The 20060-nt window shown below is 48.4% G+C and overlaps 5 protein-coding genes across 5 annotated transcripts; 1 reads left to right on the forward strand and 4 right to left on the reverse strand.

The window, feature by feature from the left end:
• Positions 1 to 1380: 1380 nt before the first annotated feature.
• N7446_000402 (putative MFS transporter Seo1) lies at positions 1381 to 2897 on the reverse strand (the record flags this gene model as incomplete). Its single annotated transcript, XM_058509169.1, has 4 exons — positions 1381 to 2294; positions 2347 to 2380; positions 2436 to 2686; positions 2738 to 2897. 4 exons carry the CDS (start codon positions 2895 to 2897, stop codon positions 1381 to 1383), a joined length of 1359 nt encoding a protein of 452 aa, XP_058378148.1.
• Positions 2898 to 3445: 548 nt separating this feature from the next.
• Positions 3446 to 6234, reverse strand: N7446_000403 (pentatricopeptide repeat-containing protein; the record flags this gene model as incomplete). Its single annotated transcript, XM_058509170.1, has 2 exons — positions 5337 to 6234; positions 3446 to 5242 (listed from the first exon to the last, which is right to left on the reverse strand). Exons 1-2 carry the CDS (start codon positions 6105 to 6107, stop codon positions 3446 to 3448), a joined length of 2568 nt encoding a protein of 855 aa, XP_058378149.1. The 5' UTR covers positions 6108 to 6234.
• A 1429-nt stretch (positions 6235 to 7663) lies between these two features.
• On the reverse strand, positions 7664 to 10735 carry N7446_000404 (putative C2H2 transcription factor (Con7)). The gene is made up of 5 exons (XM_058509171.1): positions 10611 to 10735; positions 10400 to 10484; positions 9793 to 10349; positions 9374 to 9554; positions 7664 to 9084 (listed from the first exon to the last, which is right to left on the reverse strand). Exons 2-5 carry the CDS (start codon positions 10434 to 10436, stop codon positions 8483 to 8485), a joined length of 1377 nt encoding a protein of 458 aa, XP_058378150.1. The 5' UTR covers positions 10437 to 10484; positions 10611 to 10735; the 3' UTR covers positions 7664 to 8482.
• A 4718-nt stretch (positions 10736 to 15453) lies between these two features.
• Positions 15454 to 16739, forward strand: N7446_000405 (SGNH/GDSL hydrolase family protein; the record flags this gene model as incomplete). The annotated part of the gene is made up of 4 exons (XM_058509172.1): positions 15454 to 15566; positions 15620 to 15752; positions 15819 to 15958; positions 16091 to 16739. The coding sequence occupies 4 exons, from the start codon at positions 15454 to 15456 to the stop codon at positions 16737 to 16739; spliced, it is 1035 nt and encodes a 344-aa protein (XP_058378151.1).
• Positions 16740 to 17097: 358 nt separating this feature from the next.
• On the reverse strand, positions 17098 to 19507 carry N7446_000406 (DEAD-box ATP-dependent RNA helicase DBP2; the record flags this gene model as incomplete). The annotated part of the gene is made up of 6 exons (XM_058509173.1): positions 17098 to 17312; positions 17365 to 17493; positions 18019 to 18126; positions 18181 to 19149; positions 19197 to 19393; positions 19464 to 19507. 6 exons carry the CDS (start codon positions 19505 to 19507, stop codon positions 17098 to 17100), a joined length of 1662 nt encoding a protein of 553 aa, XP_058378152.1.
• Between the last annotated feature and the right edge of the window lie 553 nt (positions 19508 to 20060).

Below are 20060 nucleotides of genomic sequence, written 5' to 3' on the forward strand. Positions count from 1 at the left end.
CACGAAAGAATGTCTATCTTGAAAAAGAGCTGGATAGAAATAAACCCGATGCCCTAAGAATTATCCAGAAATAAACTAGCGCAATACTACTGACTCAAGCGGTTCTCAGTTCCAAGTTTATGTGGAGAGTTCATGTGCGATCGTTATTCTGCCCTTCTTTGTCCATATTAAATCCCCAATATGCTTGTTCATTCCGTTCAAAGCATAGTAAAATGGCTTTATGGGCACTTTGAGCTTCAAGTTCTCTTGGTTTTGGAAGGCAGCTCTGGCAAAACCACTTTTCTTTCCCAACTTATACATGGCCAGGCAGTGTATACAATCCCCACAATAGGCCACTATCTTGAGCCCATTAGACGTAAGAAGCGCACATTTTCCATTTGGGATACTGGAAGAAGGTCTACTGTGCAAACTCCTTTTCAGATACACGGGGAATGCTTGTGCTAAATATTTTCAGTGTTTTCGGTACTTGAATTGGTTGCAATACTTCTATACGCCAGAAACATGCGTCTTGTTGTTTCATGACTGTACCTAGGATGAGGAAATGATACAGCTCAATATGGAATTTCTGTCTCGCATTGGCACAGAAATGCTAGATGTTGGTAATAGAAGTACCTGGCTTCTAAACAAGCAAGACTCTCAGCCTGTGCAAGATATTGAACACTTGCGGAGGGTGTATAAGCAAAAATTAACCGTCTTATTTAATGATCAGGTCAACTGCAAAGTTAGTGATTATCATCTGAGTACCAAAACCGGTGGAAAGGTGTCACCGAGGTTATGGGTAACACACGAGACATTCTGGGTCCAGGAGTTCCTGGCGGCTATAGCTCGTGCAGAGCAAAAACAAGCGGTTAACAAGTACAAATTTCCAGGAGCTATAAGCTTCGAAGATCTTATCTTAGGAATCTCCAACTCGTTTACGAGAGTCTGTCAAGTCTATATTACACTCTGGAAATTTGGTACAGCCAAGAGGCATCCGAGGTTATAATTGCTCCTGACAGGAGGAAGATGCCTGCGTCTCTGGGCCTAGAAAGTGACGATCTGGATGATTGGTGTGTATCTAGTGTTTGTGCGCTACAACGATTATGTACAGCAAGTTGGTTTATGCTACACTGCCCTTTCTATCCTGCCCGTCTGTATCACGACCTCTTCGCTTTCTATCAAATATGATATTCCGTCTTACAACATAGACAACTAAATTTACCTGCAGTCACTTATCCAGATTGGTCAACCTTCCCATGTACACTATCATGTTGAACTCCAGACTCGAGACTACCCGGAGCTCCCGCACTGCCAGAATCAGAAATACTCTCTCGGCTCGACTTATTTCTCCTAGAAAAATAAAAAGTTAGATATTTTCCAAGCAGAGATTAAATAAACAACTTACTCTTCTCGTGATATGAAATATTGAATCCCATGCGCAAGCCCGATCAAGCAAATCGCATTAGCAAGGACAAACGAGTAACCCTTCGTGAACCGAGGACCCTCAACAGTCTTGAACACAAGTAGCGGCGTCCAAGCCGTAGTAGACTGGGCAACCGTATTGACAACGATAAGTGTCAAAGCACGCTCAGTAGGCGAATATCGCAGCTGGCTGTTAACCCACCCATAGAGAACACTAGACATGGCAACAGCCGAATAAGTTGTCATGAAAGCAAACCAAAGGGCCGATTCTGGGACATCCCATATGACAAGAATCACAAGACCGAGAATATTCCAGAGATGGGACACGGTAATTGCCCACGCAGGGCCGAGGAATAGATCTGAAGAGAAACACACGAAGAGTGTATAGAATATACCCAGCGCAGGAGATATAGCAGCCAGCTCATTCAGGCGACTTGTAGAGTACCGACCGAGACTCTTCAGCCACAGTTGATATCCACCAGCACTTGTGTTGTGACATGCATTCCAGAAGAAGATATCCAGCCATAACATAGCCCAGAATTTCCAGTTCCGGCCGACCTTGAGCACGGTGCCCCAAGAAAGAGGCGCTTCCTCAGTTTTATGCGAGGCACGCTCCAGGCGAGATTTAGCGATTTGAACGTCTTTATCTTTCAGCACGAATTTGTTGGGTTTATCCGGCGAGCCTGGCAAGATGAAGTATCCGAGGATTCCAACTGGGATGGTAATGATGGCACAGATGATGTACATCCACCTCCATCCTGCGAGACCATTCACGCCGTCGAGTCGGCTTGATGCACCAGCTTGGATGAGACTGGCAGTCAATGTACCGAATGTAAGACCAACATAGAAACAGCCTCCTCGTCGGGCGATTTCGTCGCCTCGATACCATGAGCCTAGAGTATGTCAATATAAGGTTTCATTTTGGAGGGGGAATACTATGCTCACCGAAGATATAATGCATCCCTGGAAAGAAACCCGCCTGGTGGAAGTTAGTAAACACCGACCTCCACTTAAACGAGAAATATCAAACGTACCTCAAACCATCCCACAAGGAACCGATACGCAGCCAATTCAGCATAAGAGTTAGCACGATACTGTACCAACGTGAAAATCCCCCAAGCAACATCCATGAGCGGAATGAGCCAAGACATGGGAAGTCTGGTGAACAAGTACGCAAAGGGAAGCTGGCCGACCACCGCACCAATGGTATACATGGTCTGTAGCTGGACGAGCTCATTTCCATGAAGACCCAGATCATCCTTGAGACCAGAAACATATGCATTATCTGCTGCCCGTTAGAACCGACGTAAGATCACAATACGAAAGTGCTTCTTACTGATATTGGCCTGATCAATATATTTAGTCCAATATGCAAGAAAGGCATATGGAACAATCAAGAGATCCAACTTGAGGATAAGCTTTCTCTCTTCTTTTGTATCTTGGTCTGTGAACCATTGGAGGTGGTACCATTTCCGCCGTTGTTGGGGGGCGGTCATCTTTTCGCGTGGAGTCACTTAATATGGAGGAATTAGAGGAATTGGAGGAAAACATAGTTCCTTTCAGCTAGTTTTATCTATGGTTTCGGTCATTAGCCGAGAAAGGCGTTGTTTGAGGTACTTCAGCCAAGATGCAAGATGTCACTAGAGTCGGCAATTGCGTGCTGTAGCGTATCTTCAACGATTGCGACAGAATAGCCGCGGATTAGATAGCGCTGATCAAGTCGATGAATGGGATTCCAGATAGCTTGTCGCGAATAAACGCTGAGTGTTTAGATAGAGTAGGCATGTCATCAATAATCGTCTGGTGGTCCTAGAGCGCGTGGGTGTCGCGGCCCCGATGTAAACTGACGGAATTGGAAAAGGCTCAAGCGTTGAAATAAATCTCCGTAGTATTCTTTATATGAAGTAGAGAATGTACCAATGGTATTATGTACAAATGCATATGCAACGCCGTCTATATCCCCAAAAGTATGATGTACAAAGATTATACAAACGGACCTTCACTCAATCCGTGAAAAGCAAAGATAAAAAGGCCCATTCAGGCCTTAGTCCTTCTTAGGGAAAGATTCATCCCATTCCGGGACCTTCTCCTCCACCTGTTGAGAAGAACCATCTTCGAGATTCTTCTTCCAAAAGGTCTTCCGGGCTTCCAATTGGAATTTCTTGATACGCTCACCACCGAACCTCTTCTGCTCGGGTGTTGGGTAGATAGTCTTGCCCCTGAAGGTCTGAATAACATCTTTGTCAGAGTACTTCTTCAGCATCTTCGATTCTTCCATCAGGATCTTGCGCTCGGCCTTTGAAACGAACGACTTGTAGTCGACCTTCAGAGTATCATCGACTACCAGACGGATGCGCGACAAGACCTTGACGGCCGAGGCACCGGCGACGGACTCTGATTTTTGGTTTTGGAGGGAACTCCAGCGACTTTTGTGCGAGGGGGCTCCAAACTCCATTGCCTCATGGAGCTGGGCGGTATAAGGTCGCAGGGTGGCGAGTGCTGCCAAGCGCAGCTTCGCTTGGATCTTGCGGCCTATATCTTGCAGTCTGCTCCTGGTGGAGGTTTCTTCCATGTCAAGGCCTCGCAGGTGCAGGAGGACGGAGGGTTGGCTGGAAAGGATCTGGATCAGTTCTAAGTAACCCTCGAGGACTCGGATATCCGGGAGGATCAACGCTTTGCCCATCAAGGACATCAGCTCGTTTGCGTGCTGAAGAACCGAGTGGTTGCGACGGTCACGGCGACAGATACTGAGGGCGACGTGGAATGCTTTTCCGTTTGCTACACCGGAAGGAATCATCTGGTCCCGTAAGGCTGCGACGCCGACTTTGCTGGAGCGGGAAATGCGGAGGAGGCGGAAATATTGAAGGTAGGTGACGCTATCGGGTTCGATGAGATGGTTGGTGTCTTCCAATGTCAGAAGTTTCCAGTAGTTGATACCGGCCTCAGTGCCATGAGTTATGGTGAAGCAGGCATTCAGAAGAAGAGTGAGTTCTTTGCTGTCAGGTTTGAGGAAAGAAATCTCCGGTGAGTCTGGGACGACAGGCTTGAAGAGGTCTTCAAATGATTCTTCCTCTGCTGGTTCTTCTTCTTCCTCTAATTCTTCCGGTTGTTCTTCGGCGAGTGGCTGGGTCTCCTCGTCCGACTCTGCTTCTCTCAGGATTTGATTGTTCTCATCTACAAAGGGAACATCTTCCATACTCTCTTGCCGTTCTGAATGGGACTGTTCGAGTGCTTGGGTTTCTTCATGAGTGATCCTGCGACGGGATGAACTCTCAGACTCGACAGGCCGTTTTTGCAGTATGGGAATATCCATAGTTTGCTTATACAGTTCCATGACATTGTAACAGTCAATGTCACTAGCACCGTCAAGGAGCAAGCTAGCCATGGCATTCACAACAGAGTTGTCAAGTTCCAGTGCTTGGTTCTTCCACCGATAAACGATATCGGCCCAAATCCGCTTGCCTTCGGTCATAGCCTGAGCCTTCCGCTCAAGAATCTTATCAATCTCTTCGGGGGACATTCTCTGAATATCCCTACGAGCTGCGAATTGAACGGCGCCCAGAATAATCGTATAGGTGGCCGCGTCCGGAGCACCTGGTCCCTCCTCTGGTAGGTCTCCGGCAATTTTCCACAAACGATCCATATCATTATGCCTTTGGCAAACCGTAAGCATGGCGTTGGTGTGGATAATGCTCAGGCTGACGCCGGAGTTCGGGGAGGAGATCGAGCGGTAGACAGAGGCGGCAGTCTTGACGATATTCGGTGATTCTGAGGCTGAGCTGAAACCCTTCAACATGATTGTGTACGTCGATGGATTCGGTCTTCTGCCACGTTTCTTCATCTGAAGTAGTATATCCGTTAGCAAGCAGTTCAAGTAATCCAAGCACTAGCAACTCCCCAGTTCCCAGCGCGAAGCAGAATGACAAGACACTCACATCATTATAAAACTTGAATGCAGCTTGCGGGTGATTCTGATCCATACAATATTGGAACAGAGTATTCCAAGCAACATCACATCTCATACCCTGCTTCGTTCCAGTACGGATCAGCGCCGCCGCAAGGGCCGGATCACCGGCGTGCAAAATGCGCGACACCCGTTCTGCAAAGTCACGAGGATCGGACAACCATTTCAGCTCCTCAGTGATGACCTTGTTGGGAACTTTGAGTGATTTTATCATCGAAGGACTGGATTCTTCGGGAGCATCATGATTGGCAGTCTCAGTCTGAGAAGCTTGATCTTGCGATGCATCATTTTCAGACGCCTCGGTGCCAGATGTCTCTGTTTCAGTAGACCACTTCTCGGCATCCTCCTTATCCAGAGCCTCGCTTTCAGCGATATCGCTATCAACATCATACCGGCCGCCGAGCGATTCCTTGCCAGATGCAATAGCCATCAACAAGTCCCGATCTTTCTTTGAAGATAGACCATCCTTGAAGGTCTTCCGATTCCCTCTTCCTCTGTTCGTCGGCTTTTGTCCATCCTTCTCGAAATGCCCTGGGGCGGGGCGCGAATTCTTGCGATAGGCGTCGTTTCGACCGGAGGAGCGTTCGGAGGCGTAGGAGTAGAACCGGGGGCTAAATGAGAGCCATGTCTGTGTCTGCTGGAATCGCAATGCAGCTGCAATGGATGCGCGGTGCTGCTGCGCGGTGAGAAGTTTGCTGCGCAAAGCTCTGTTCACGAGCGACCCCGGAAACCGGAAAGTCATGGCCGGGTTTCAGTGGTTTCCAGGCCAAGTGTCGAGCCTGTATGCTGTGTGAAATGCTGAGACAAACAAAGGACAAACAATGGCAGGTCAAGGAAATGAAAAAAACAAACAAAAAGAGACAAAAAGGATATTATGTCCACATTGCGTGTTCGAGATACAATTCTCGAAACAATTTCGCAGATTGCAAGTACGCGCTAGTCCATATCGGGTTAGATACTAACACCTGGATATTCAGGCTGCCAATAAAAATTATGCCTGAGGTGTCAAGATAACCAAGATCAGTATTATTGACACCTCAGGCGCCAGATCCAACTAGACTGCAACTAGTTTAGTTCCCCTTCCAAACCCTTGTTCCCGGCGGGCCTGGACGGGAGCGCTAGAGCACATTTCCAGAGTCTCATTCCCTGCGTTAAGTACTTTACTAGTTCCCGAATCTAGATCTGCATTCTCCGTACAGAACCGTGGACGGACCGTCTCTAAACGAACTATAGATACAAGCCTTTGTACAACTTGGCTTCATTCTCATCCCGTATAATTATTATAAGACGCATGATTTCTCTTGTAGTCTAAGCCACAGGTTTCAGAAGATCCATACTTTCAGTCTGAATCATTGATTAGGGACAGTTGCGTCCCGCAAATCCTACATTGTCACTCCCTGGAAAACATGTCCCAACGAGTAAAGGCTCGTATACATAGATCCATCAATCCTTGTCTTACATCAAAAGCATACGCTGGCCTACATATAAAATACACTCGTTAACCAATATAAGCACTAGCCCAAACCAAAAAAAACCCCCAAATCAACCAGAAAAAGAACACATTACATGCGCAACGCTCAAGCAATATGACAAGTCCAATAACATAAAAGTACCATAAACACGAGCCTAACCAAAACCAGCCTGCCCATCCCAAGGTTAGCGGCCAGCCTAGGCAGCTACTAGACCAGAAAGAGAAAAAAGAAAAGGTCAAAACCAACTAAACCCCAGACCAAAAATTACCGCCACGATGATATCGGTGGCTGATACTAACGTACCCTAACTTACTTCAGCCACGTGGAGATGGGATGTGAGATGCTAGTCTAGTACCGAGCCGAGACCTTAGTTCCTAGTTTTGAAACTAGTCACTAGTCACCGCTTGTTAATTTACTTACTGTACCTTACTACGTTCGTATACTATACTAGCTCACGCCTCCCGCTTTGTAGTATGGATACAGGTACAGGTACATCATGTATGACATACAGTAGCCTAGCTTTTGCTTTTGCTCTGTTGCTCTTTTTGTTCTAGTTCAGGTACCCGTATGCTATGTGTGTTCGGGTGCATGTACGCATTGACCTGGTGCAGTAACTTGGTGGTGTGAGGTACATATACACCCATCTAACTTTGACAGTTACCTGCCTCTACCTTACGCTATTTCAAGGGTGATGCTGTAACGTATTGGTACTTGATCTGTGATTTCTGTGCATCTGTGTGCGTGTGCGTGGCTCAATCCTAATTTGGGCTAGGCGTGGCTTGTCTCGGCTTTAGTGTTAAGGAACTGAGTTTTAGTAAAGCCGTATGCCTCTTTGATCATCCTCTTGTAAATTTTATCGATTCTGGCCTGGAACTAGGGTTCCTTATTCCAAAATGAGGTGCCTTATGCTGCCTAGGTGGATTGGGTATGTACAGAGCAGCACATGAGCAATGACAGCCAACATTTGAGCATATTAGAGAAACCAAAGGCAGATCAAAGAAATGGAAAAGAAAGACCAGAGAAAATGGAGTCCGGTTTAAATGGTACACACAAAATAAAACCAGAGACGAAAAAATAGTCCGTATAGCATAATGTACGTTAAGCGGAGGAGAAAGGAAAGGAGGAGAAGGAAAAGACACACAGAGAAAGAGGAGAGATGAGAAGATGACCTGCGCATGGCAAAGTTAACACATAAGATAGGAAAAAAACAATAGGAAAACAAAGACAACGTAAGACTAAAACAAAGAACCCCCATGAAAACCATTTTGGGAGAATGCTAATCAGTAAAATGACAGATGCAAAAAATCCGCCGCCCATCATCCTTGAAGCCACGACCCTGGCCAGCGAGCAAGAGATATGAGAGAGTATGAGTGTAGAAGACACAAACGCACATCCCTTCGACATTCATCATCGATTCTGAGAACAAGACAGGAAACAGAGGGAAGAGGAAGAAGGGAGCACATCCTCTCAGCTCGAAGCACACTCTAAAATAGCAAGGAGAATCACAGGTATATAACAAAGCCGGAAAAGCCACTCTTTGATGAGGATCATAAGCCTCAAGAGGTTGGTATCATTGCAATAAATCGGGAGCGGGGGTTGGAGGGGGGATGAGAGGGGGGATCGAAATCCAGGACGAGAACATTAGTCAAGGATAGGGGATATCGTGATTAGAAAGGGAAAAAACACAAGCACAGAAAGCAAAACAAAACAAGGGCAATGCAGTTCCGTCCGTCCAGAGCGTAATTGATGGATATTTGATTATTGGAGGATTATTGCGGGTAGCTGACGGATGTGGTCTCTGGAAGCCGTAGCCGGGTTTGAGATCAGCGGACGGGACAAGGTCGGGCGAGGATGACCTTGTCAAGGGGTCCAGAGGGTCGATCCTAAAGGTGATGGCGACATTACTCACGTTGCGGGTACACCGGTCCGCTCTGGTAGGGAGAGTGAGGGTAGTTTGGAGGGTATGCCATCTGTCCGTTCTGATAGACCATGCCACCACCAGGGGGGCGCCGTATTGGCCCGGAACTTGGCTGTCCGCAGGCTGGTATCCGATGGGAGGGAGTTGAGGACGGACACCACTGCCATAGGCAGGTGGCTGTCCATGGGAGGGGTCCGAAGGATTGGGAGCCTCGACCTGGTTGGCCTGAGCAGCCTGGGCGGCAGCGCGCTCACGCTCCTCAACGGCCTTGCGCTGAGCCTCCTCTTCCTTCTTGCGAGCCTTCCATTCCTTGCGGATCTCCTTGAATTCTGAAAGATGGTCAGCAGTGAACTTGGTAGATGAGAAATGACCAACGTGGACATAGCGTTGGACAAGATCGGAACTAGTGGGTGACAGGTGCTAGGGCCGGCGGAAAGGGATAGAGGCAAGCTTAACCTCACGCCGTCGGCCACGCTACTGCGGGCCCCGCGGCGTCTAGTGTAACTCACTAGCGTCCACGCGGCCGGCGCTAACCCGATCCAGCCATTTGCGACAAAAGATCGAAGATCTCAGTCGCATCGACCACCACTCATCCAGCAAAGGAAATGAGAAACCTACCTTCAGGAGTGCGCTTTGCGCCGTGCGACTGCATAGTCACGTGTGCATTCAAGTGGTTCAGAGTACCATATGCCTTCTCACAGCCCTGCCATCCACATTTGTACATGCGCTCAATTTCCTCGTAGCGACGACGGGGACGCTTGTGCTGCTGCGCACCAGGAATTGGGACGAACGAGTAAACCTAAGAAGAAAATCAAAGAATCAGCTTTGGTTCAATCGCAAAAGATTCAAAACCAAGCCCCAATCGCTGAAAAGCGACTTGGGGCGACAAGCGCTGTTTTTGGCGATCCCTGGGAGGGCGACGTGCAATTCAAAGAAAAACTGCCGAGTCGAGCCCAGAGGTGTCCAAGGACCACAGTGAATGAACACAATACGAAGCCTTCAGAAAAACACCCCCCTAGGGATCATCAAAAACATACCTGTCCAGGGCGCGGCCCTGCAGTTGCGGCAACAGGGGAGGCAGAACCAACCGTTGTAGCGGGAGAGGCATAAGGACCGGGCAATCCGTGATGCTGTTGTCCATAGCTGTGAGGCCAGTCCGGGCGCGCGTACATCTGGTGAGGAGGCGGCGGGTGGCCCTGGTACTGAGCCATCTCGTGCCCCTGAGGCTGGTAGGGAGAGTAGGGAGGAGGATAGGTGGGGCTGTTGGCCGGAAGGGAAGGATCTATAGGAACGGGCGCGTCAGACTTAACGATCGGACTGCGCGGGCCTGTAGGCAGGTTGAACGGACTTGTTGCTTGAGCCATACCTGCCGCGCCACCGGGTTGAGAGTTGGGAGCGTAGGATTGGGGTGGGCGGTGGAGGTAGTCCTGGTGGTAGGCAGGGGAGCGGGCGGTGGGCGGAGGGTTCAGACCGTAGTCCGACTGAGGGGTGTTTGACGACGAAATATTAGGTCGCACTTCAGGTTGTGGCGTGTAGGTCGGGCGGACCTCAGGTTGCGGGGTGTAGTGAGCACTGGCAGCAGCAGAAGTTTGGTCTGCGATTGTTAGGTGTGTGCTCGAGGTAGGTATCTGTCAGGGTGCGAACCTGGCTGTGCGTACTCGGAAGCGGGTCGGGTGTCCATATAAGAGATTCGCGCGCAAACAGGTTGAATCTAAGGATGTTCCGCGTTCTGTGTGGAGACGCGTCGACATAACAATGAGTTCAAGTTCGGGGAAATTGACGAGTCGGACAGACACGTTTCAAGCAAGGGACGGGAGACTAGGTTGCCACGTTGGAATCGTGGCTGATAACGTACCTGGAAGTTATAACAAACAGAGATCTGGAAAAAGAAAGAGTAAAGTTGGAAGTTCAAGATGCTTAATCTTAGTTCGCTTTTAGGATGCCTTGCAGGTGGCGGTAAGCACGAGGCACCGGGAAAACAGACTAGTGTATAGAAGAAAAAAAAGTTCAGTCCGCGACTTGGAGCGACCTAAAAGGTGAGACGATTAGGAGAATGGGATCCGTGGTGGACCCCGGTGGAGTAGGTAATTTTGGTTATCCAGCGAAATATTACCTGCTCTTTTACATTTACTTCTTGATATTAGGGGGAAAATGTAGAAATATGCAGAATCATCCATCCCAAATGGTTTGATCTCGGACCATTCGCTATTTCCAGATATTTCCCCCTTTCCCCTCCCCATGACCGGCTAAGCTTTCCATGTATGATAACACCTTTGGGGGGAGAGGGATTTTTTTTCTTGAGAAAAAAAGCGGAACCTGGGAGGAGAAAAAAAAGGTGGCAACAGGATTCTTTCTTCCCCTTTCCTTGCGATAAAAATTAGATTGAAACAATTCATGGTGGTTGATATAGACATCAAGCGTTGTTGCTCTAAAGGCTAGGTTCCCTTCCTTAGTCTACCCGCGAGAGAACCTAGCGTACGTGGGTACCAAGATGTCAGAGAGGGGGAGCCAGGGGAGAACGAAAAAGAGGGAAGACTAGGGCAAAAGGGGGTGTAGCGCAGGTCGGCGGGGGAAAGACCTCGGGAAGAGGCTAGGGTGGAAATGTATCCAATAGGAAAAAAGGGGATGGGACGGAAGTGGATCAAGTGGAGACTGGAGAAGCTCGGTGGTTGGGTTTGACCTCCTCGGGATTAGTGCAAAAGTTAGAGGTTCAAAGCCGCGGTTGTAGCCGGTAGCTTGGACCATGTACTTCTCAGCACACATGGTGTACGGAATCCGTACTGTATGAGTATAGCCAAGTCTTACAGCGTAAAGCCTAATGTGAAGACAGGTTATCTCCTTATAGATACATTAGGTGACATCCGATCTGGCAAAAGTCGATTGCAACATCCATTCCCATCATGTGCCAATATCCGATCGGAGACAGATAATAATAGCCCCATGCCAAGGGCAGAATAGGGGGCATTTCCCAGCGGGATTTCCGTGGAACTCGTCCTGTCCGCTGATTGGCCACCCATCTCCTAATCACATCGTCTTACGAGCGGAGACTCGGCGGCTCTCCGGTATATTATATTACACTTTTATAACTTTTCTTTGAGCCTGAACAAAGGGCGACTCTGATAGGGAGAAAACGGACAAACAAGGCTCCTCTTCTCGGAGTTGTCACTGTCTCTGTCTCTGCAACGTGATTGGCGCCAGATCTCACTCCGCAGGCGGAACCTGTTCCTCCACTGCCGGTGAGGAAAACTTGCCTTCATTGCTCAATTTACATCTGACACAGCTATACTCCGTAACGTCACCATTCAAGATTCCATCCTTGTCCATACCATCAGACAGATGGGACAATGAACATGCACATACACATGCTCATGCACATATATCTATGGGATATAGTACATGTAAACACGGTCGGCGCATCACGGTACCGTGCTTATCTCAAAGATCACAGTGGAGAGGCGGCGGACTCCGCCAACAACACAGTGCGGGAGATCCGGAGTCGAGCAAGCATATCAAATCCATATTGCGCGCCAATCATTGGACGCCGCAGCCGCTCGGTATCTGGACAGTATTGTCGTAACGGGTCACCACCTTTCGGGTGATCTGAATTTGGACCCAGTCCCCAGTTTTCATATCCTAACATTGTCATAGAGCTCCGCTAGGGTGCATGTGTACATGTGCGAGTGCATGTGCATGTAGCGTGTAAGTTAGCGTTAGCGTGTAGCCTGAAGCACGTCGATCGAATTAGAACTGGCTTTGGGTGAGCTTGGCTATAATTGGCTTTTTTATTTCTCGTATTTTGATTTCTGCTTCTGTTGCCTATTCTGATTGTGTTTCTGTAATGCTTTCCAAGGTTCCAAGGATGAGATGAAAAAGAAAAGAAGTGCGAGATTAAATGTCTCATTCCCAAGCTTCCTGCAGGCGTTCATGTCACTTGATGCACGTGGGCCCATGCAACTCGAGTATCCATACATACTCCGTTCTCCGTATCTCAAGGATGCTAAACGCGTGACTAATGAATAGCAGGCTGGTTCCCACAACGGGGTCGAGTCGGCTATTCTCCGGTCTTTTTCCAGCTCTCCCCAATAGCTTGGCTGTAATTTCCTTCCCCGGAGAGCCATAATCCGGTTTCTTTAACGGGTAGCCCTTAGTTGGCGATCCTAACCCGGCTGTCACTCTTGGCTGCAACTGGAAAAACTTCCAGTTACCTATGATTTTGCCTGAAGATGCTCTCAAGACAACAGCTCCCATATAGCGCTAACCCGGTATGTGCAGTAGCGTATTAACGCCCCACAACTTGCCGAGTTCTCAAAAAAAAACACGCAATTTCCCAACCCCACTGGTGGCCAGTGCGATACTGGGAGGAGTTGGGCTACGCCGCACATAGTAAGTCTTACCCGCTAATGCTTCGGCAGATCGCGTTAACCTGATCAGCCCCCAGATGATGATCCCTCGGCCGTTTGGTAGCGGTTTGTTTCTCGGGAAGTGTGGAATACAGGAAGATCCAAGCAATCTCGGTTAGAGGATATGTTACCTGTTACCTGTATTGGTATCATCGGAGACCAATGGATGCGACTAAATCATACAGGGATCTAACTTTGTCGGACAGGGGTCTAAGCATTGCCAATTCAAACCTTTATATCAGGCCTTGATCCATCCTGCAATATATGATGTGTTGTTAGTACGGTCTTTTGTATTCATCTCCTGTTTCTTTATCCAAATAAGTACGTATAACAATAAATGGCACATGGTGAAGCCTAACCTCTATGTGAAGCCCTGAGTGAGCAATCTGCCGAGCAGAGTTACATTTTCCATGCATATTCTTCGTCTGCTCTAGCCTTTTAAAAAAAGAGAAATGGGCCCAAGCCCATGTGAACCTAAACTTGCTTTTCCCTACACAAGAGGGGGAACGTTGTCTTCTCTTGGCGTATGGCGGGTGTCCCTCCCGTTGGCCGCGGCACGGAACAATTCTCGTTTATTTTATTTATTGATTTTTACGTTCGATTTGGATCTGGACCACTGCGTACATGTCCCGTTTTATACTTTGCTCCGACGTGCATCGTCGGATATCACGTCTTTACTGGTCTTGGTATGGCGTCTTTCAAGGCGTCGGGGGCGCTCATGCAGATTATGGGGATTGAATTCTTTGCTAGATTTGGCGCTAGGCTTGTGTTGGCATTATTTTACTGCATGTCGCTGTCTTAGGCTGTTTTTTTTGTCGTTCTGGGTTAGTCGTATTTTGGGGGGCTGAGGTGACTTGAGATACTTGGCATACTTGGGGTACTTGGGACGTTGTTATGCATGTACCTGCACCATAGTGATGCTGTTGATTTCCATCGGGTCGGATGCATGCATTTTATATGCACTTTGATTCGAGGGTATCGCGTTGGGTGACTATTTATAATGTTTGTTCTTACCGGTAGCTCGGAGAGAACGCCGATGTCTCTCGGTAGTCCGTCCCCGAATCATTTAAGAGAAATTTAAACACGTGGCTCTTCCTCATAGTGCATTATGATAATGCAATGCTCGTGATGACTTCTACTTTTTTTGTTAGGTAGAATTTGAATTAAAAAATGTACATCATGTTAGTTGCAGAGAGCAAGCGCGAAAATATATACAGATGTGTACACAACCAAAACAGGGAAAAGCAATGATCAACCCCCGCAGACTCCTAATTAACCTCAACATTAGTCTCAGCCGGTCCCTAGAGCTTTTCATAGCCAGAAACACTAAACGAAATCCACTGATAACCTCATAGTGGGCCAGGTAAGCCTAAAGCTTGACCATTCAGCTAAGCACGAGCAACGATCTGGTTGCAAGTCGGAGCCCTAGGGAAATAGCTTGCGGGACTAAGAAAGAGCATTGACACCGCTTGATAGATACACTTAGGTCGAATCTGGTAAGGTCTATAAGGCTGGGTTAACGTTGCTACCTAATATATCTAGCCCCACCTATAATAGATCCTTCCATGGGCGGATTGATAGTAAAGTAATATCAAACCCTTACATACCAATGAATGTGGCATAATATTACTCACATGGCGTGGCAGTAATGACACGGTAATTGACTTTCTTGATATGACTCGGTGCAAACGCCTTATTAAGACACGTCTGGTCGTCCTTGTTTGTCTGCTTATAAGGAGGACTCAAGACCCACAGCAAAACGTTAGTAGGTGAACTGAGCCTAACTCTAGTTCTTCTGCTGTTGTGCGACAGATTCCTACGTCAGTCAGGAGAGTTTCCACCTAAAAACCGTATGTAATTTGACTAACAGTAACAAAGGTGGGACCAAGCTCTATCCAAAAATGAGGCCTTGTTCCCACTTAGACATACCTCTTACATAAATTCCTTTGAGATCCACTGTTTCCTAGGTAGCCTCAAAACTAAACAGTCATAGAGTGATATCCTAGATATCCTTCCCCTTAGGCTAAGGAAAACAGGATGGGCCTTATCCAAAAGATCCTAATCTAGGATATTTTTCAATCATTCTTTCAGAACCTAAGCTAGCTAATAACAACCGACAACTAAATAACCGACGGAAAAATTGGTTCCGTCAACCCTAAAGAGTTACCCCGGAGCCTCGAGTAATTGCGGGGTTCGAGAAGCTAGAGATCTATATAACTTTGTCCATAGCTAGAAAACGCCAATTCCAAGTAAAACGACTCCAACCAATATCCAATTTCAGTCATACTGATCATCTCAATGCTTCAGTTAACTACATATGCCCTAGCGGCAATCTCGAGTATCCCACTCGCCCAGGCCGGCCCTCTATCAAAACCGACATCCAAATTTGACTGGTCATCAACCAAAGCTGTGTGAGTACGAGACAAAAGTTAACAAGCAGAGATAACCTAACCTGAGATCGAAGAATTGCATTTGGTGATTCCTACACCTATGTCCAGGGAACTCAGGGCCGCCAGAACTATAGTTTCATTGGAGATCAATTCGACTTTGCCTATGATACGGAAACTCTGCTTTCTAATAAGATAGTTCAGAATCAGGTAAATAGATAATGCTTTACCCAGTCTCACTTGAACCGATGAGTGATACGAACCCTTGACATATAGACCGGAACCGCAGAAGGCGGACCAAACTGGATCGAATGTCTCACAAGTTGCGGCGCCAAAGAAGGCCTGACCTCCCCAATAAGTTGCAAGAAACAGCTCTGGGACTTTGCATTCGCAGGTGCTGATATCTCAACCGATTAGTAAGTTTAAATGCGTACTTCCACGCACCCCAGAGTCCCTTAACATCAGATATCAAATCCTAGAGCCGGGTTAAACCCGCTTAAAATATAAACAAAAATAAGAACAAGCTGATACCAAATGACACAAAACAGCACACCCCTCCACCACAACTACACCCTCTCCCTCGAAAACCAAATAACCCAATTCAAACAATACGGCCACACAGCCCTCTCAAAGAACAAACAAACCGCCAACCCAAAGCACATCCTGGTAGCAATTTGGATAGGAATAAACGACATAAACGACAGCGCAAAATACGAAGTGCCTTCCTTCCGCAATTTCTACAAAACCCTCACAGAAACCCTCTTCGCCTCCGTAGAGACCCTCTACGACCTCGGCTATAGGAAATACCTCTTCCTAAACCTACCCCCGTTAGACCGGACACCAGGAAACCAAGCAAAGAGTAATCCAAGCCCGAATGCCACGCAGGTTGCGTGGTATAATGAGGCGTTAGCGGCGCAGGCGGGTGCTTTTGGACAGGGGCATGGGAATGTGGAGGTTGAGGTTTTTGATGCTCATGCCCGGTTGGCTGGGATGCTTGATTCGCCGGCGAGGTATGGGATTGCTAATACTACTGGGTTTTGTGCTGGGTATGATCAGCCTGATGTCGGGGTTGAGTATTTGAAGTACGGGTGTCCTGTGCCGTTGGATGAGTATTTTTGGTTTAATTCGGGGCATTTGACTAGCCATGTGCATCGGGTTTTGGCTGGGGAGTTGGAGGCCTGGTTGGAGGGTAGATAGACTGAGGGTTAGAAGGGAAATGAGAAGGAGAGGCCAAGATATCGATCCTAGTTGGAACGTCTACGGAAGAGAGACAGGTATGGAAATAATCATTATTACAGAATGAATCTGATTCAGAGACTCCCGCGAGCCCTGTGAGATGAACTTTTAATCAACATGTATGATTCGTCGCAAGACCAAGCCTTAGGTAGTAAAGCTGAGGTCCGAGAACATGAAAGGCTCCCGAGTCTGGAACCGATAAAACAAGTAAAACTGTCTATGACATCGAAAACGCCGCCCGAACCGAATTACGCAGGAAATCGAAGAAAAAAGAGTCTACCGGGACAAGACAATACAAGCTCGTCGGAAGGCGAGGCATTTACCAGCGACGGTTGCCGCCGATGTTACCAGCGTTGGAGCCTGTGAAGCCACCACCACCGCGACCACGGCCACCCCAGCCTCCACGGCCACGGCCACCCCAGCGACCACCGCCGCCACCGCCGCCGCCGTAGCGGACCATCTCGGCAAGACGAGGATCAATCTGCTGCTTAGCCTCAGTAAGGATGGTGACCAAGTCACGAGCCTGCTTAGAATCTGCGAGAAGAGTTAGCAATTGCACCATGGTCAAGACATGATATTGACTTACTGTCAGTCGTGAAGAAGGTGATGGCGGTACCGGTGGCACCGGCACGACCAGTACGACCAATACGGTGAACGTAGTCCTCCGAGTTGTTGGGGTAGTCATAGTTGAGCACGTGAGTAATGTCGCGCACATCTTTTCAAGAGAGGGTTCGTTAGCAAACACAGAACATTAGTGGGGTTATAGATGAGGATGGCCATAAAGGACCCTTTCTCAGTCGTGCAGGACTTGATGCGTCACTGCTCTCTTCATGAGCCTCCTTGGAAAATCCGAAAGGAAGGGAGTCCATGGGAAGGTGGTGTAATCGTGGTCCTAGAGTAACCTTGGAAATGCAGCCTTCAACAGTTCAAGAACAGCGTTGAGGTGTGAAAAAAACCCCGACTCTCCTACAAGTCTGTCACACAAGAAATGGAGAATCAAAGTCAGGCCTGGAATGCCTGCTGCTGTGCTGCACTGTGAGTCCAAGGTCCTCCTGGTATGAGAACCAGTTAGGATGACCAGATGTGCCTGGACAAGGCGTTTACACCGAATTACTTCAAGAGAGTTGAGCACCATGCCATTGTCATCACACAATATGGAACACGGGTGAGTTTTCTCAAGGGCCCCAAGGGGGAAAAACAGGGGAGGGGGAATAGGAAGGGGGATGCAATTTGTTCATACCGATACCACGGGAAGCCACATCAGTGGCCACCATGATGGGGCTCTTGCCCTGCTTGAACTCATTCAAGACCCAGTCACGCTCGTTCTGCTGCTTGTCACCGTGGATGGCTGGAGAGGAGGTTAGTACGGAATATATTTGCACCGGTTGCGTAGAAAACTTACAAAGCGCGGGCCATCCGTCCTGGCGTAGGAAACGGGTAATCTCGTCAGCGATACGCTTGGTACCGGTGAAAATGAGACACTTGTTGGAACGGTTCTCCATGATCTTCTCAAGGTGCTTAATCATCTTGTCGCGCTTCTCGAAGTCCGAAACGACCTCAACAATTTGGTGAATGCGGTGGTTAGCGGAAAGGTCCATGGAACCAACGTTGACCTGAATATAGTCATTCAGGAAATCAGAGGCCAGCTGGCGGACCTCCTTGGGCCAGGTAGCGGACCACATGCAAGTCTGACGATCAGGGCGAATCTGGCCAATGATCTTGCGAATTTGGGGTTCGAAACCCATGTCAAGCATACGGTCAGCCTCGTCAAGAACGAGGTAAGTAACACGACGAAGGTTGGTACGGCCAGCCTCAAGCATGTCGATGAGACGACCAGGGGTGGCAATGCAAACCTCAACACCACGGGAGAGGTCACGGATCTGAGGACCCTTGGGAACACCACCGTAGACACAGGTGTTGCGAATGCGAGAGGACTTGCCAAACTTGGTGATCTCAGCCTGAATCTGGACAGCCAATTCACGAGTGGGAGCTAGGACGAGGACAATGGGGCCGTCACCGGGAGCAAGAAGAGGCTGAGCGTTGATGTGCACAATGGCGGGAAGACAGTAACTCAAAGTCTTTCCGGAACCAGTCTCGGCAATACCGACGACATCACGACCGGAGAGGGCCATGGGCCAGCCCTGGGACTGGATAGCAGTGGGCTTCTCAAAGCCCTGAGCCTTGACCTCAGAGAGAACGTACTGGGGGAAGCCAGCCTCATCGAAAGTCTCAACGGGACGGGGAACGTTGGTACCCTGAACGGCCATAGCCTTCTCCTTGCGGAAGGCCTGGATTTCTTCTTCAGAGCGCTCGCTAACATCGGGGTGCTCCTTATAGAAAGACTTCTCGAACTTAGGGAGAGAGTTCATATCTGAAAGGTTAGCAAACGACAAACAAAGTAAGAAGGTGAGAACTTACCCCAGTCTTGTGTCTTCAGGCCAGCGCCGAGGTTAGACATGCGGTCACCGCCGGCACCACCGCCGAAACCACCGCCGCCTCCGTAACCACCACCGCCGCCGCCATAGCCACCTCCACGGCCACCACCGTAACCACCACCGCCGCCACCACCGTAGCCACCTCCACCGTTGGAGTAACCGTTGTCACCTCCGCGAGAGCTGGAAAATGGGAGTTAGCAAGAGCACACGGAGAAACAAGCCCCGAAGACAGCCTGATGGAAAAACTTACCGGTAGGAGTTGTCGCGCGAGTAGCCGCCACCACCGTACGACATGATGAATTCTGTGAGGATGAAGGTGGAATAGAAAGAGAGAGGGAAGAAGATCCAAAGTAAACAGAAGATCAAGAGAGGGGGATGAAAAAAGAAGGATGGAGGAGGGAAAGAAAACTGCCAGGGGAGAAGGCGCGAGAAAAAAGTTGTTATCGGAGACGAATGGGGCCTAGCGTACTTGCAGTTTCTTTCTTTTTGCGCCTTCCATTTCACGTGATAAGCCCGGATCGTGGCCTAACCGCCTGCCTAATCGGGGCAAATTAGAGTTGAAAGCTGACTAATTGGATGCTGATTGGTGCGGTGAATTGCGGTAGAATCAGCCATGGATTGGAAGGGGCAAAGAGGCAAATCTCTTGATGGCAAATTAAGGGTGAATAGGAGAACATGATTGCAAAGGATGATCTGGAATGATTGTGATTAATTACGAAGGAACTCATGTGGAAGATGAGATGGGATATGGGAACTATTTACAGTTGAAAAGTATAGGAAAATTTATAGATAGAATGTTGGGATGAAAAGCGCATGGAAACTGGATGGAAGCTTGATCAAAACAGTT

This window comes from Penicillium canescens, assembly GCF_028828765.1.
Source record: "Penicillium canescens strain IBT 15451 chromosome Unknown utg000001l_segment0_segment0, whole genome shotgun sequence".
Taxonomy (NCBI): Eukaryota; Fungi; Ascomycota; class Eurotiomycetes; order Eurotiales; family Aspergillaceae; genus Penicillium; species Penicillium canescens.

What these genes read in the sequence shown, in the direction of transcription:
- N7446_000404 (XM_058509171.1), bottom strand. Translation starts at nt 10,436, where the DNA reads ATGGACACCCGACCCGCTTCCGAGTACGCACAGCCAG. An exon ending in TTCCGAGTACGCACAGCCAG is followed by an intron (nt 10,350 to 10,399) that starts GTTCGCACCCTG and finishes TAACAATCGCAG; the next exon opens with ACCAAACTTCTGCTGCTGCC. An exon ending in CAGGGCCGCGCCCTGGACAG is followed by an intron (nt 9,555 to 9,792) that starts GTATGTTTTTGA and finishes TTTTCTTCTTAG; the next exon opens with GTTTACTCGTTCGTCCCAAT.